The sequence below is a fragment of the Caretta caretta genome, chromosome 2 (genome assembly GCF_965140235.1).
Source record: "Caretta caretta isolate rCarCar2 chromosome 2, rCarCar1.hap1, whole genome shotgun sequence".
Taxonomy (NCBI): Eukaryota; Metazoa; Chordata; order Testudines; family Cheloniidae; genus Caretta; species Caretta caretta.
In genome coordinates this window covers 194,693,938-194,710,072 of record NC_134207.1, presented here as the reverse complement: position 1 = coordinate 194,710,072, position 16,135 = coordinate 194,693,938, and the positions used below count along the sequence as shown (strand labels likewise).

At 43.5% G+C, this 16,135-nt stretch overlaps 1 protein-coding gene across 3 annotated transcripts in view; it reads left to right on the top strand.

Moving 5' to 3' along the window:
- Positions 1-13,600, top strand: part of CNOT10 (CCR4-NOT transcription complex subunit 10) — a 63,373-nt gene extending 49,773 nt beyond the window's left edge. For all 3 annotated transcript variants that reach the window (XM_048838667.2, XM_048838669.2, XM_048838668.2), the window contains exons 18-19: positions 1,347-1,422; positions 7,640-13,600. In XM_048838667.2, coding sequence (XP_048694624.1) covers positions 1,347-1,422; positions 7,640-7,794 — 231 coding nt within the window. In that variant the 3' untranslated portion in view covers positions 7,795-13,600. The remainder of the gene's footprint in view (positions 1-1,346; positions 1,423-7,639) is intronic.
- The last annotated feature ends 2,535 nt before the right edge of the window (positions 13,601-16,135 follow it).

Below are 16,135 nucleotides of genomic sequence, written 5' to 3'. Positions count from 1 at the left end.
CACTTGTACAGGTTCAGTTAATATAATTTCAGTGTGCTCACTTCTTAGTGAAGTAATAGCTGTATTTTGGGCTGAACAAACTGTAAGGCTAAGGGGTTTATAGCAAATAAACTTGGAGGCCCCTGAGTCTATTAATTAGTGATTAGCGAGTTAATGGGAAGCATCTTTGTTGTACTGGAAATATTTAATTGTTCACACTTTAAAATGAAATTCAAAGTAACTTCAGGAAGGGAAATGATTTTTTTAAAAAAAATCATAGCCTCTCCTCCCCCATCATCGTTCTTTCATCCTTCATGTCTTCCTTCTTGCTAAGCTATGAGGAAAGGAAATAAGGCTTTTGTATGAATAGTTGCAATATATTTGTTTACATGTTTCAAAATTGACTAGGAGAAGGGCTGTTTTCTTCCAGTGTAAACAAGACTAACACAGATACGACAATGATGCTTGCTCAGCTGTAGAGGGAAGGAAGTTGAGGTTGAAGGATGAAGAGGAGGGAAATGAGTCAAATATTTAATAACATTTGCCCTTTCAGAGGCTTGACAACCCTTGCTGTTTTTCTTTGCATGTTAATCTCGAGAATTTTTCTGTTTTGACTGAAAGGAATGACGCTGTGCGTGAGCTTTCTGAGTATAGGAGCCAGTCGGAGCACAGAGATTAGAGTGACTGATCGGAGACCTGCATATTTACCACACGGTTTTGAGAAATAATTGTACTGTGATCATGAAATCCTTTTATGCTGCCTGTCAGCTGATCAGAGTATGGGGAATCAAATACTATATGATTTATTAAGAAATAAACATCTGTACAAATCATTGGCAACCAATCTGAGCACAGGGAAGTAACTAACTATATAGTATTCCTGCACTCTGATTGGCTGAGACAATGACATTTCACTGCATTCTCAAACTGCCGCAGGTTGGGAAGAGAGAGAGAGAGAGATCCCTAGCTGGTGCACATCTGAATAGGTTCATTAGCTTTATAACGGAGGATCTGGTCATGTGACCGTAGGGAGATTTTTGAATGAATTGCTCATCTGGGAAATCACCCCTCCAAGAAAAGAGAGACAAAACCTTCAGATTGGCTCAGGAATGACTCCTTTATATTTGTCATGTATGTATGTAAAAAGCAGATGGTGCCTCTGAGTAGAGGTGCGAAATATTCTTACAAGGCAGATCATCTGTCATCCTCTCTGCATACATGGACCTGATGGCAGGTATTGATATTTCAAAAATAGTACCTTAGTTTGTTTATTGCCCTGTCTTATAACTATCCTGTTAACTGGTATTTTCCTTCTTGTTGAATTATCTGTTGAGTTATTAACCTTTTTTCTCTTATTTTGGGGTAAGGCTGCTTCACTGATCCATCCCAAAGAAATTCCCCCGGAGGCCATTCTACTGGCTGTGTATCTTGAACTACAGAATGGTAAATAATTTTAGCATCTTTTCTAAACAGTTTTAACCCCTTTTATGTTGATTGGAGCTTCCTGTGCTTCTCGTGCTGCTTGTGTTTAATTATGGTTCTTGGCCTTACTGCAAACTTTACCGAGGAATCCCCCAACCTTTGAAGCTGAAGCAGTAGAATAAAGCCTTTAGTAGCATCCGAAATATATGGTCTATTTAGACTTTGAGTTCAGATGTGTTACAGCTCAGCAAGTTGTGCAATTAATTGTTCCCCACATTTCATGTCCAAAGCTTTTTGTGTGTGTGTGTGTGTACGTACGTTGGCGCCATTGGTTGCCACCTCTTTGTTTTTATGTTTTCTTTGTAACTGATAAATACTTGTTTTTACACAAGGACTCTTAGCCTAAATTACACAGCTGGCTGGCAGAGCCTGCTGTAGTTCAGACTTAAAAACAATGTCTAGCATAAACCTGTTCTTACCCACTCGAAAGCATTCATCTTCTGGGCTGAAATTTTCCATGCATTGTCTCTGTACATAAGCAATTTGTCTTGGAAAGTTTGAGCAAAATCCTATCAGTTAGTGACAAAGAGTCCTGTGGCACCCTATAGACTAACAGACGTATTGGAGCATAAGCTTTCGTGGGTGAATACCCACTTCGTCGGATGCATGTATTCACCCATGAAAGCTCATGCTCCAATACGTCTGTTAGTCTAAATGGTGCCACAGGACTCTTAATCTGAATCTGTAAAAGCGGCAAACGTGGCTACCCCACTGATACTTATCAGTTAGTGAGTTATGGGAGATTGAATGATGAGAGAGTTTATGCACTTTCTTGCACCTTTGTATAAAGCAGGGGTCGGCAACCTATGGTATGTGTGCCAAAGACTGCATGCGAGCCGATTTTTAATGGCACGCTGCTGCCTGCGGGGTCCCAGCCGCCGGCCCCGCTCAGCCCACTGCCAAACCCAGGCCAGCAGCAGGCTGAGTGGGGCCGGTGCCCAGGACCCCAGCAGGCAGCAGCGTGCCATTAAAACTCCTGCCCACCCCAGCCTGCTGTTCTCTCTTTTCTCTTCCTCCCTCCCCCCGCCCGCCCGCCGCGTGGCGGCAGGGTGAAGAAGCTTGGTCCTGCTGGCTGCTGCTGCAGGGCAGGCAAGCTCCCCCACCTCTTTCCCCAGCGTGCTGGGTTCCTGCCCTTCCTCCTCTCCTGCCCTGCCTCCGATCAGCTGATGGCCCTTGCAAGGGATGGGGAGAAGTGGAGCCGCAGCGTGCTCGCGGCTCCGGGGAGGAGGCGGAGAAGAAGTGGGGACGGGGCCTTGGGGAAGGCCGTGAGCCACTCTGGGCAGGGAGCTGGGGGTGTGGGCTAGGGTTGTGGGGGTGCTCCCAGCCCTCTGCACCCCCCACATTCCCACTCCCACCCTGAGTACCAAACGGGAGCTCCTGCATGCCCCTCCCCCCCCCACATTACCGCCTGCACCCCTCGCACCAAATGGGAGCTGCCAAGGTAAGCATTCCACACCCAAACCTCCTGCCCCAACCTTGAGCCGCCCTCCCTCATTTTAGCTACTGGCCAGATCCAACCCCCAGCCTGCTCCTTCACCCCCCATCCCTGTGCTCAGTGCACTCCCACCCTCAGCTCAGTGCAGAGAGAGAGAGGAAGAGAATGGACTAGAACCAGGGAGAAGGTAGGTACCCACCCTATGTGGGCAGGGCCAGGATCCCAGACCAGCAGCTAGCTGAGTGGGGCTGGCAGCCGGGACCCTGGCTGGCAGGAGCCGGCGAACACTCAGCCCACTGCTGGTCTGGGGTCCCAGCCACTGGCCCTGCTCAGCCCACTGCCGGTCTGGGGTTCTGGCTGCCGGCCCCTTGCCAGCCACTGTCCCAGCCACAGGCCCCGCTCAGCCTGCTGCCGGCCTAGGTGAACGGAACCCCAGGCTGGCAGTGGGCTGAGCAGGCCGGTGGCGTAAGATCAGCATTTTAATTTAATTTTAAATGAAGCTTCTTAAACATTTTGAAAACCTTGTTTACTTTACGTATGACAATAGTTTCGTTATATGATATATAGACCTATAGAGAGAGACCTTCTAAAAAAACATTAAAATGTATTACCAGCATGCGAAACCTTAAATTAAAGTGAATAAATGAAGACTCGGCACACCACTTCTGAAAGGTTGCCGCCCCCTGGTATAAAGTATAAAGAAGGCCTAAAAGGTTTGTTGGGTTTTTAAGGGACACCAACCTGAAACCTATTAAGCTTCCAAAAATAAGTTAAATAGTGCCATGTACCACACCTACCCCTGAGACGTCCTCAGTTTAGTATTCTCCTTCACTTGCTTGTCCATATGCACATTTGCATCATGCACTTGAGTCCAGAGTATTTAGTCAGCAGTACCTAGACCTCACACGTATGCCCTGAGAGTCCTCATGCTCCACATCGAGGGCATGCAAGGGCAGAACGTACTGCACTCCTCCATTCCTCTTACTCACTTCTGGCTTGAGACTTTACACTATACCTATGCTGCAGCTTAGCCTCAAAAGTCACGCTGCCAAAATCCAGCCTGATTCCTGTCCAGAACATTGAATTCATAGGAGCAGTCTTAAGTTCCGCCAAGTCTGTGGTTTACATCCTGCAGAACAGATTCAACGACCAATTGGCCCTCATCTGTCAGTTGGAACAAAACCCAAATACCATAGCAAGGATCTGTCTGATGGCTACTAGGACATGTATCCTCTGTCACCTTTGTGACACCACATGCCAGACTTCACCTCTGCTGCTGGTAGAAGCTTATCCAACTTACCAACAATCATCATTAGTAATGTATCTTTGTGTGTCCTCTCTAGTTCTGTCCTCCCTGACACACTGGAAAAATCCAGCAAGCATCTGCAAAGGGATTGATTTCCATTCTCTCTCTCTTCCCCCCCTCCCCACCCCACCCCATCACATACCATAGTGACAGATGCTTCACTAAGGGGATGGGAGGTCATATGATATTGCTCAAAGTGTAAGTCCTCTGGATGGTATGGGAAGCAAGGATGCATATTAACCTCAGAGCTTATGCAAAACATCAAGACTTTTCTCAAATTTATCAGAAGACAATCGGTACAGATAAGGACCGACAATACAATTACCATGTTCTGCATCAAAAACCAATGCGGAGCCAAGATGCTGTCAGGTTGTGGACCTGATGCATCAAACATTAGATTGTCCTGTCAGCAGTATACTTAGCAGGCATTTAAAATACATTGGCAGGCAAACTGAGCAGGCACTTCTTCCAGAATCACTACTGGGAGATAAAGAACTCTGTTCTTGGGTCACCTCCAGATAGACTTGTTTGCCACATAAGGTCACAGGAAGTGTTGAATATTTTGTTCTAGGGGAGGCATCAGCCTCGGCTCCTTGGCAAATGCATTCCAGGGTCAGGGACCTTAATATACTCCTACCCTCTGATATTGAGAGTGCTCTGTAAGGGTCAACAGGAAGATTCATACAAGCTGATTGTGATAGCCCTGGCATGGCCATGCCAGTTTGGTTCACAGACCTGCTATACCTGTGAACCTTCCAACCCAAGACCTTACCTCTGCTCCCAGACCTCATATCAGAGAACAAGGGAGAGATCCTACATCCAGAACTGAAATCCTTCCATCTCATAGTGTGGTTCCTGGGTGCATGTTGTCAGTAGAATATGCCTGTTGTTCTCCAGTGAGGAATATCCTTATGAACACCAGGAAGGAGTCTACAAGAAAAACCTACCTGCCAAAACGGACAAGGTTTTCCCACGGGTGCTGTAGAAGGCTGATTGTTCCTCACAATTCTTTGATACCTCAGATCTTAGATTATTTGCTAGAACTAAAGAACAATAATTTGTCACTGAGTTCAGTCAGGGTTCACTTTCCGCTCATCACCCCCCGGCCTGGAAAAACCCTGTATTTTCTCACCTGATTATGATGAAATGTTTAAATGGGTTGATTGACGTATTCCCACCGATCGAGTACCTCATTCCACCATGGGACCCCAATTTTGTAGTTTCATCCTTCATGAGCAGACCATTTGAACCATTTGCTACCTGTTCCTTTTTACGCTTCTGCGAAGATGGCCATCACATCAGCAAGATGGGTAAGTGAGATCCAAGTACTTCCGAGAAGATATCTCAAGGACACATTCCAAGTTCCTGCCAAAAGTGGTTACTGACTTCCACTTGCCAGTATTCTTTTCAAAGCCTCTTGCCTCAAGAGCACAAGCAATGCTACATTCCTTAAATGGCAGGAGGGTATTAGCCTTCTACCTGCATAGGACAAAACCATTCAAATAGCCTTGGAGAATATATGTCTGTTTTGCAAAAAGAATAAAGGGGATCAGCCATATCAACACACAGACCATCAAACTGGATCTCCAACTACCTCAAGACCTGCTATGAAGTAGCCAGAGCAGAGCCACTTGGTTCCTTGGGCTCATTCAACTAGAGCTCAAGCATCATTAGTAGCTTCACTGAAGAGATGTTATTCACATGCACATTCCACATAGCCTCCATCCACTCAACTTTGGTGGTCCTTATCCTTCAGATTCTGCAGCTGAGAAAAAACAGAGGAGCACTGATGCACTCTGCCCTTATATGCCCTTTATGTGGAGCACAGGGACTCTTGGGGTACTGCTCATGTCCACTGCTCCATGTCCATAGTGCAATGTGTATATGGACAGCACATTTCAAAGGATTCCAGGTACTGTAAGATGAGTAAATTTCCCCTATTGCTGTGTGAAGGACCCACATGGAACAGGAATGACAGCCCTCATTCTGAGCTTCTCTGCATGGGCACAACCAAGCACCCACATGGAGCCCCGCTGAAGCCATCAGGACTCTGGTTGCAAGGGACCCCCAGAGCAGAACCACCTGCAGGAGTGTGGCATTAGTAACTGAATAGACAGTGCTGTCGGTGCTCAATTTTTCACCGCTCTAATCTCTGTTACAATCGTGTTACACGTAAAAATAGTACATAAAACATATTCAGATAGGAGTGTGACTTAAGCTGATAGTTTTAAGATTTTTCTCTTTATATTTTCAAAATAAGAAATATGAAGTCTCATATCCTCTGGTTTTTGTGGATAATTTATATGTTGAGTGAGAGATTTCTTATCTTTGACATTGAATTCCGAACAAAGACATCTTTTGAGGAAAAACTGGTGCCACCAAAAACTTTTAAATAGTCTGAATAAAAATCAGGTCCCTTCAGTTAACCAGATTTTGCTTGCCTGGTTTCTTTGACTGCACAGCTACTACGTTAATGACAGCTCTGGACAAGACCTGACGTCTTTTGTTTTTAAAGCAAACTTTGGGAAACTCTTCTGGATTTACTTCAATTTACAAAGCAGAAGAGCACAATCCCTTTTTCTTTTCCTTCTCAGGTCTCCTCCTCAAAGTGGTGTAGATGTTCAGTGTGACCTAGAGCTGTTTTTATACAAACATCACTTCAGTTCACAAATTCTCATTACTCTCTTTCCCCCTCTTTTCATGATGCATGACTTGAGAGAAAAATCAAAAACCAATCTTTTCAGAATTCATTAAATGGAAAACAATTCGGGGTCATGGTGGCTTTTTTAAAGGCCATTTTTCAATGAAAACTTTTGTTTGAAAAATGTGGACCAGCTCTAAGCATGACTGATTTAAGTCAGAATCTTAGCTTTCATATGTTCTGATTTGTATATGTATCCTTGATGTCTCACTTGTGTTTCCATTTATTATGTACTGTGTTGTCCGTGGGGATGACTGAGAGATCAGTGATGGCAAAGGTGTATAATTGTCTAAGAACCCTTATGTTTTCAGATCTAATAGGATTGTACAAAAGTCCAAGTTGGATGTAGGGGGCAAGGTGGCTCTGGGGATTCATAGTGTCAAGTACTCTGCCAACTTAAGATCTTAAAATCTTAAAATCAACTTACACCTTCAGGACAGAGACTTGATTTTAACTGTTAATAGCTAGGAACAGCAGCTGGAATTGAGCACTGTTGTTGCTTCAACTATCTTTTTTGTTTGATGTGCATTTATAGTAGGTGACATCCACTTATCAGTATGTTGATCATTATGAAATAGCATATGCCAGCTGCAGCATAAGATTTACCAGAGTTGCGGGGGTGGGACCTACCGCGGGCAGGGGATTGTCTAGGATGACTTTTCAAGATTTTTCTGTCCCTGACTCTCAAGAGTTTGTCATGGGTAGAAGTGAATTTTAACTAGAAACTATTTTGTAGGTAACACTCAACTGGCACTGCAGATCATCAAAAGAAACCAGCTTCTCCCTTCAGTGAAAACACACACTGATATGCGAAAGAAGCCAATATTTCAGCCAGTCCACCCTATCCAGCCCATTCAGATGCCAGCTTTCACCACTGTGCAAAGGAAGTGAAGTCTTGCTATAACCTGACAGGCCCTAAGGAAGAGGGCTTGTGAGTTTGTATATTTTTTAAACTGTCTCTTAGCCACCTGAATACCAGGCATATTGGAGTGTGCTGGCTTGTGTACATTTTTAATAAAAAAAAAAAACAAAAAACATTTCAATGAAAAAATCATGTCTGAAGATGTTTGTAAAAGGCATTTAGTGTGGAACATTTACATTTTAATTACTAACAGGCCTGATAGCCACCATCTATGCTGTTAATCGTTTTAACTCACACTCTTTGCAGTAGTCATTAGTTTTGATTCTGCTTTTTTCATACAGAGCAGTTTCTGTTTGCATCACTGCTCACTTCTATTAATTGTCAGTACAGACAATCAGACAGCGCAGCTGCCTCTTTTTGTTAACGGAGAGCCTCTGCCCAAGCTCTCTACTCTTCAGGCTTCTTAGGTACCAGGGACAAACCACCATCATCAGATCTGTACAAAAAGTAAGTCATCTGCCAACCTGAGACCATTGTGATCATCTAGTCTGGCCTGTGCTAACCAGGATGCCATAGAAACAATAGTATTGTAGCTACTATATCAGAGACCCCTTTTCTCTGCTGTTTTTGCTATGTCACCTTGAGACATTTACTGGATTCTCTACCTGCAGACAGCTACTGTCTGCAAGTTTCTGTTTTACAAGAAGAGATTTAACTGTTATAGGTGACTTTCCTCAGCTGTCTCCAATCTTAAAGACCTTGTATAGCTGGGCCTATGGTTTTATTTCCTTAAAGCTACTCCCTGTATAGATTCTGCCATGTACGATAACACTTCTTAAAAAAAGGTTTTAGTCCATAGATAAGCCTGATTTATTATCTTGAAAGGTATAGAGTGGATTGATGATGATGGTACCTATCGGAGCATCAGAATTGTGAACTGCGGGAGCCTTGGGTTTGTTCTGTGTCCTCCCAGTAAATACAGCCCATCACTGCTAAACTGCATGGTGGGATGAATGGAAGATAGGCAGAGACTAAACACCTCTTCACTTGTGCCTTAAACTAGGAGAGGAGCCCTGGGTGTTAGTGCATTGGGCTACCTAAGCTCCCGTGCACATGCTACTTTGCTACACGCAATGCTTCGTACTTCTAAAGCCTGCTTGTACGCAGTGGTGTGTCTCCCATGTCTTGCAGCCTGACCCCATTCTAGTCTGAGCTAACTTGCCAATTTTAGGGTTGCGTTAGCTTGGTGTTGAGTCAATTGATGTAAAGTTAGCTTGGAATGTTTTAAATAGTAAAGATATATCAATAGCTATTAATACATTTATGTAGACAAATGTCTGAAACACAACAAGCTGCTTTATACATATGAGGCAGAAACCTCAGACTGGCTAAGTCTCTTAGCTCCGGCCAGAAGAACTTTTACAGGAAGGTTGGACAAATGCTCACCATGAGAATAGACAAGTGTCAGACTAAGGGCTTGTCTACACTGGCACTTTAAAGCGCTGCAATTTTCTCGCTCAGGGGTGTGAAAAAACACCCCCCTGAGCACAAGACGTTTCAGTGGTGTAAAGTGCCAGTGTAGACAGTGCACCAGCGCTGGTGGCTACGTCTCTTGTTCAGGTGGGGTTGGGTTTATTTTTTTGGTTTTGTTTTTAAGAGCGCTGGGTCCTTGCTGCTTGTATTTAACTCCAGCAGTGGGGAAACATTGGCAAGCCACCGCTGCACAAGTCAGGTTAAAGCTCTGCCACGGCTATATGAATAATCCATATGAAAATGGCTAAACAGTGTGCGTCAGTGCCTTGAGAGCAATCCGTTCCTCTTCTACATAGTTATAGCCCTGCAGGCTTGGTAGGTTTGCAGTGCAAACTATATGCATCTCAGTTTCCTTCATAACACAAAAAGAACAGGAGGACTTGTGGCACCTTAGAGACTAACCAATTTATTTGAGCATAAGCTTTTGTGAGCTACAGCTCACTTCATCGGATGCATACTGTGGACTATCAACTTCATAACACAGCCTCCCCTGAGTCCTACTACTGCCCAGTGGGGGTTGTGTCTCCTTCTCCATGAATCTCTTTTTACTGCGTAGGAGCATGCATACACCCGTGTACAATGCAGGCATTCTAGTAACCAGTAAGTGTTCTTACAGGGCTTTGGTTCCTCTGAATTAGGCATAGGTGCCCTCCTCCCCTCTTTTATTTAAGAGCCAGTAAAACAGGCTCTAGTGTTGGAATTTAAACCTCATTTCTCCACTGTCCTTGTGAGTATAAGACCATCAGTGTACCACACAGAGCAGCTTCAGCACTTAAAGAGCTGATGAGGCTGCAGCACCCTGTGAGCATTTCAACTAACTTTTTTGGAGGGTCAGGGGGGTAGGGTGTGAACTCACGCTTGGATTAATTCAAAGGAGTAGCCTGCAAATTTCACTTTCCAGGTGGGTGGTTGTGTTACTGTTTATGGGATCTCGCAGGTACATCTGGTACAAATACGCTTAGGCAGAGCTAAACCTTGTGATTTTACTAGCACTAATGTTTGTAGAAAGTAAAATGCAAAACAATTGCTGCACATATGTGCAAAAGCATTGCTCTAAAATAAAAACACTTGTCCAATCTTTACAGCAATCACTCAGCTCTATCAACAAGCCCCAAGCAGTTACTTCAGAAGCTGCCTGAAGCCAGCATGACCCCTATCAAAACTTAGCAAGTGCTCATCTTGATGAGTACAGTCAATGCTAAAAGGCCATAATCTAGCTGGGTCATTAGTGTCCAAGTCCACCTGGAATTTACTAGCCTACATCCTTATAGTCACTAGAATGGGAGTGGGTAGTAGGTGATCAAGACATTAGCTTGCATAGTAGTCACTTGAGCCAAGAATGTACCATAATTCAAAAGGGACTGTGTGTGCGTGTTTGCCAACCAACTCTGAATATCTGCAATATGAACATTTTGGAAGGGTTAAGATAATCACCATTAGGGGGATAGATCACCCTCATTTGCTTACTGTGGGATCTTTCTCTTTCTCTTACTGGCTGTTGTCAGACTGAAGTAGTCAGACCTTTGGTCTCAGGCAGTTTGGCCATTCCTGTGCAGTAATGAGCTGTGGGTCGGTTCAGCTGCATTTCTTCTGTACCACATAGTTGTCCATACCTGTGCATTTTTTTCTAGCCACCGGAAAGTATGCTCATAGGAATGCTGCCTCTGAGTGGCTGCAGGCCAGTGCTGTCAACACAGTGATGCAAATGAGCTCTGAGCACAGGAAAGTATGTCAGTATGCCAAATCACCTAAGCAGTGGCCAGCATCCCCTGTAGGAGGAACAGTAGCAGGCTGGCTTGCTCTAGAGGGGCTATTAGGCCAGTCCCTTTCCGCACTCATGGAAATGGTTAGTCTTGCTTGTTGCAGAGGCTAATTTAAACATTGATGTGAACACAACAGTGAGAATTGTGCATGAATGGTCATTAGCATGGAATAGGTCCTTGCTGCTTGTATTTAACTCCAGCAGTGGGGAAACATTGGCAAGCCCGTTAACTTAGCACTTGGTGAAAATGGAAAGCTTATAGGCCATGATACCAAGCCCTGGAGAAGTATTTGATTAATAGGGAAGCCTTCAAATGAAATGATGGGCCAGGACTGTGAATGCCCAGGAGCTGGTGCCAAAGTCACAACTCTGTTTTTGCTTAGACAGCAAATTAGCTTCTCTACCATCTCACTCCCGGGCTTTTGAAGTCAAAGCTGCCCAGGTAATATTTCAATGTGACAACATGGAAAGATGCATTAATGTTGTTTCAGGATCAGTTGTCTGCAAAGTTTATGTCCCCCTCTCCTATATACTTTAACTTCAGCACTCAGCCTGAAGTATTCTGAAATATGTTTGAAAGGTGACCTCTGCTTATTTCTATAAAAGGGGTTAGTCATATCACAGCACATTGACTGATTCAATATAAAAAGGTTGAAAGATGCTTTCTGTGTGGTCTCCTCCTGAAGAAAGGGTTTTCCCTCCCCCTCCTAGGAATGTGGAGTATTCACATGCAGAAATGCTAATGTATCGTTTCAGCATTTCTCAGCTCCACGAGAAGACATGCAACATTACGCTCACCGGTTTGCAAAAGGATGCAGTTGTTGTTCCCCAGATACCACCTATCTAATCACACTTGAGCGGAACTATTCATTCTTAACTCTCCCTTGAATCAGAATGCTCTTCTGGCCCAAGAGAGGCTGAATGCTAATGTAGGCTTGTAGTTTGAACCAGAGACGCCTCAGTATTTTCCTGCAGCAGAAACGCTTTCAGAAATTGGCTGTATATTTAAAAAAAAAAAACCAAAACCAACTCCTAATGAACTAATGCCTGAGCTCAGCTCTGAAATATTTACTAGGGCTGTGGGTTAATTCCTGTTAACTCAAAAAAATAAATTGCGATTAAAAAACAAATCATGATTAATGGCCGTTTTAATCACACTGTTAAGTGAGAGAATACCACTGGAAATGTGTTCAGTATTGTGGATTTTTTGTTACATTTTCATATCTCTTGTATTCTGTGTTGTAATTGAAATCAAAGTGTAGATTTTGATGACAGTGCAAATATTGTAAAGAAAAAGTGAATGAGGTGAATTGAAAAATACAAGTACCATAGTGCAGCAGTCTTTGTCCTGAAAGTGCAACTTACAACTGTAGATTTTTTTTTTTTTTTTTTTGGCTACAGAATGGCACTCAAAACCAAAACAATGTAAAACTTCAGAGTCAACAAGTCCACTCAGCCGATCACTAAGACAAACAAGTTTGTTTACATCTACAGGAGATAATGCTGTCCTCTTGTTATTTACAATGTCCCCAGAAAGGGAGAACATGCATTTTGCATGGCACTTTTGTAGCCGGCATTGCAAACGTGCCAGATATGCTAAACATCCGTATGCCCCTTCATGCTTCAGCCACCATTCCAGAGGACATGCTTCCATACTGATGCTGCTCATTAAAAAAAATAATGCATTAATTAAATTTGTGAAAACTCCTTAGGGGAGAATTAAATGTCCTCTGCTCTGTTTTACCCGTCTTCTGCCATATATTTCATGTTAGGACAGTCTCAGCTGATGACCCAGCACATGTTTTTCATTTTAAGAAAACTTTCACTGCAGATTTGACAAAATGCAAAGCAGGTACCAATGTAAGATTTCTAAAGATAGCTACAGCACTTGATGCAAGATTTAAGAATCTGAAGTGCATTCCAAAATCTGAAGGGACGAGGTGTGGCGCATGCTTTCAGAAGTCTTAAAAGACCAACATTGTGATGTGGAAATGACAGACTCCAAACCACCAAAAAAGAAAATCAACCTTCTGCTGGTGGCATCTGACTCAGATAATGAAAATGAACATGTGTCGGTCTGCACTGCTTTGGATGGTTTTCGAGCAGAACCCGTCATCAGCATGGACGCATGTCCTCTGCAATGGTGGTTGAAGCTTGAAAGGACATATGAATCTTTAGTGCATCTGGCACAAATATTTTGCAATGCCAGCTACAACAGTGCCATGCGAACGCCTGTTCTCACTTTCAGGTGACAGTGTAAACAGGAAGTGGGCAGCATTATCTCCTGAAAATATAAACAAACTTCTTTGTCTGTGTGATTGGCTGAACAAGGAGGAGGACTGAGTGGACTTGTAGGCTCTAAAGTTTTACATTTTTATTTTTGAATGCAGGTTTTTTGTACATAATTCTATATGTGCAAGTTCAACTTTCATGATAGATTGCACTACAGTACTTAGTTTTTCAATTCATCTAATACATTTTTCTTTTTACAGTGCAAACACTTGTAATCAAAAATAAAGTGAGCACTTTACACTTTGTATTCTGTGTTGTAATTGAAATCAATATATTTGAAAACATAGAAAACATCTAATGGTATTAGTGATTAATCACGATTAATTTTTTTAATCACTTGACAGCTCTAATATTTACACACATCCATTTTATAATTTTTTCCTAGCTTTACCATAACACTGACTGGTTAGCCAGTTCCAGAAAGCTGAAGATGTCCTGTTCCTCCTTAATACTGAGATGATTATCTCATGAGCAGTATCCTTCCTCTCTAGTTTTACTTCCCAACACGTACTTTCCCCTCATTATTTAGTCTCTTTTCCAAAGTGTGTAAGTGCTTCAAGAGGCAGGCAGACAAGGAGGCTGCTGGGTGCCTTGGTCCAGCTAAAGCTCTGAAAGAATTTGGTAAGAGGATTTAATTTAACCAATTTAATAAATGGGTATTTGTAAGATTCAGTAGCAAATGCTCCAGGATTCAAGACCAAGAATGGGATGTGGGGATATCAATCACACAGATCCTATAACCAACAAAGTTGTCACGCAGTAAGGGCTTGATCCTGCTCCCATTCAAGTCAGTGGAGCAGGATTCAATCTTATCACTTCCCTAACAGCAGTGAATACATGCACTAAAGAAAGGAAGCAAGTCTTTTGCCTCATCCAGCAAGCTACTCTGAAATGATCACTCCATCCCATTGCAGACCCCTGCTGGTGAAGGCCTTCTGCTTGGGTTTTGCCCTCATGTGGGGGAACAGACAGTGATTTCAAATCAATGTACCTCAAGTGCTATGATGGCACAGAGGCCTTCCAGCATTTCAGCTCCAGCAATATCTGGTGTAGACAGAGCTACAGTTGGCCACCAGTGTTTTTACTGTCCCATCACCTACCAGATATCTCACAGAAGTCAAAGCCACAGGGTCTTTAAAACAGCAGTGGCCATTGGCATTCTGCTCTGAACTAGTCCTTCCATAGTTGCTAACAGTAGTGCAACTAAACTGGTGGTAGCAGCCGTGGGAAGTTTTTCACAGAAGTGCCTAGAATAGACAAGGCCTTAAAGCATTAACTAATATAGTGTCACTAACAAACTAGTCACTCAGAGCTTGAGGCTCAGTCGCTAGCTAGTGTATCTCAGACCGCTAGTATCCACTCAAGTGCTTGAGCCCCTCACCGTTTCTAGTTTACTGTGAAAGCAGTGGTCTGAGTCATTGTGGGTTGCAGTCCAAGGAAAGAATTGCTGCCCTGAGGGGTCCAAGTCAAGAAAAGTCAACTTCAGAATATTTGAGGGAAGGTGGGAATTTTCAGATGTGCTCTTGAATTACTTCAATACTAGTCCCCCTGAAAGTCAAAGGGGAAAAACAGAAAATATCACAATGCCCCTATATAAATCCATGGTACGCCCACTGTGATGTTCTGTACCTCGGGAGAACACCCTACACCCCCATAGTCATCCTTATGATTGTGTGGTATCCAATGCAAAGTTTGTCATGTCAGGTGTCTTCGGAAGGCTCATGATGCACTGAGCATTGTTATTCTAGTAATGTTATAGGTTGTAATTTCAAGTATATAGTTATGAGGCTGAAAACATGTCCTCATGGCTTAAAACAAGCCCAGGCAAAAACTCTCCAAGAGCAGAGAGGCAGTTCACACCTCATCAGGGCATGTATTGGACAAACCCAGCCCAGCCTCACCGGAACAAAAGACACTGGCCTAGGCAGCATAAAAGGATCTGTTGAACTCTTGAGTGAGTCATTGCCCTTCCTTTGGTCAGTTTGGGACTGCGATGAGGTAATGCTCACCTGACTCTGCAAGGGGGTGGGGGGCAAAGCCAAGAGGGAAGAAAGGGCATAATAAAAGGGTGAGACATTTGCCATGCTCTTCCTCTCTTCCAGCTCCATCTACAGACATCAACACGAAGTGACTGAAACGCTGATCAAAGGGGAGAACCTGGCTGAAGGGCAACCAGCCAGCCTGTGGTGAGAAGCATCTAAGTTTGTAAGGGCACTGAAAGTGTTAAGATCAGCTTAGAATGTGTATTGCTTTTATTTCATTTGACCAAATCTGACTTGTTATGCTTTGACTTATAATCACTTAAAATCTTTGTAGTTAATACATTTGTTTATTCTACCTGAAGCAGTGTGTTTGGTTTGAAGCATGTCAGAGACTCCCCTTGGGATAACAAGCCTGATACATATCAATTTCTTTGTTAAATTGACAAACTCATATAAGCTTGTAGCGTCCAGAGAGCACAACTGGACACTGTAAGATGGAGGTTCCTAGGGTTGTGTCTGGGACTGGAGATATTGGCTAGTGTCATTCGGTTGCACAATTCAAGGAGCAGTTTACATGCCAGAGGCTGTGGCGTGAACAGCTCAGGAGTGGGGTTCTCACAGTAGAGCAGGGTAAGGCTGGCTGCCAGAGTCAAGGATTGGAGTGACCTAGCAGATCTCCCATCCAGAAAACACCAGGGGAATGTCAAACCCACATTTTGAATACTGTGTGCGGATCTGGTCACCCTGTTTCTAAAAGGATGATAGAATTGGAAAAAGTAAAGAGAAGGCCAACAAAAATGA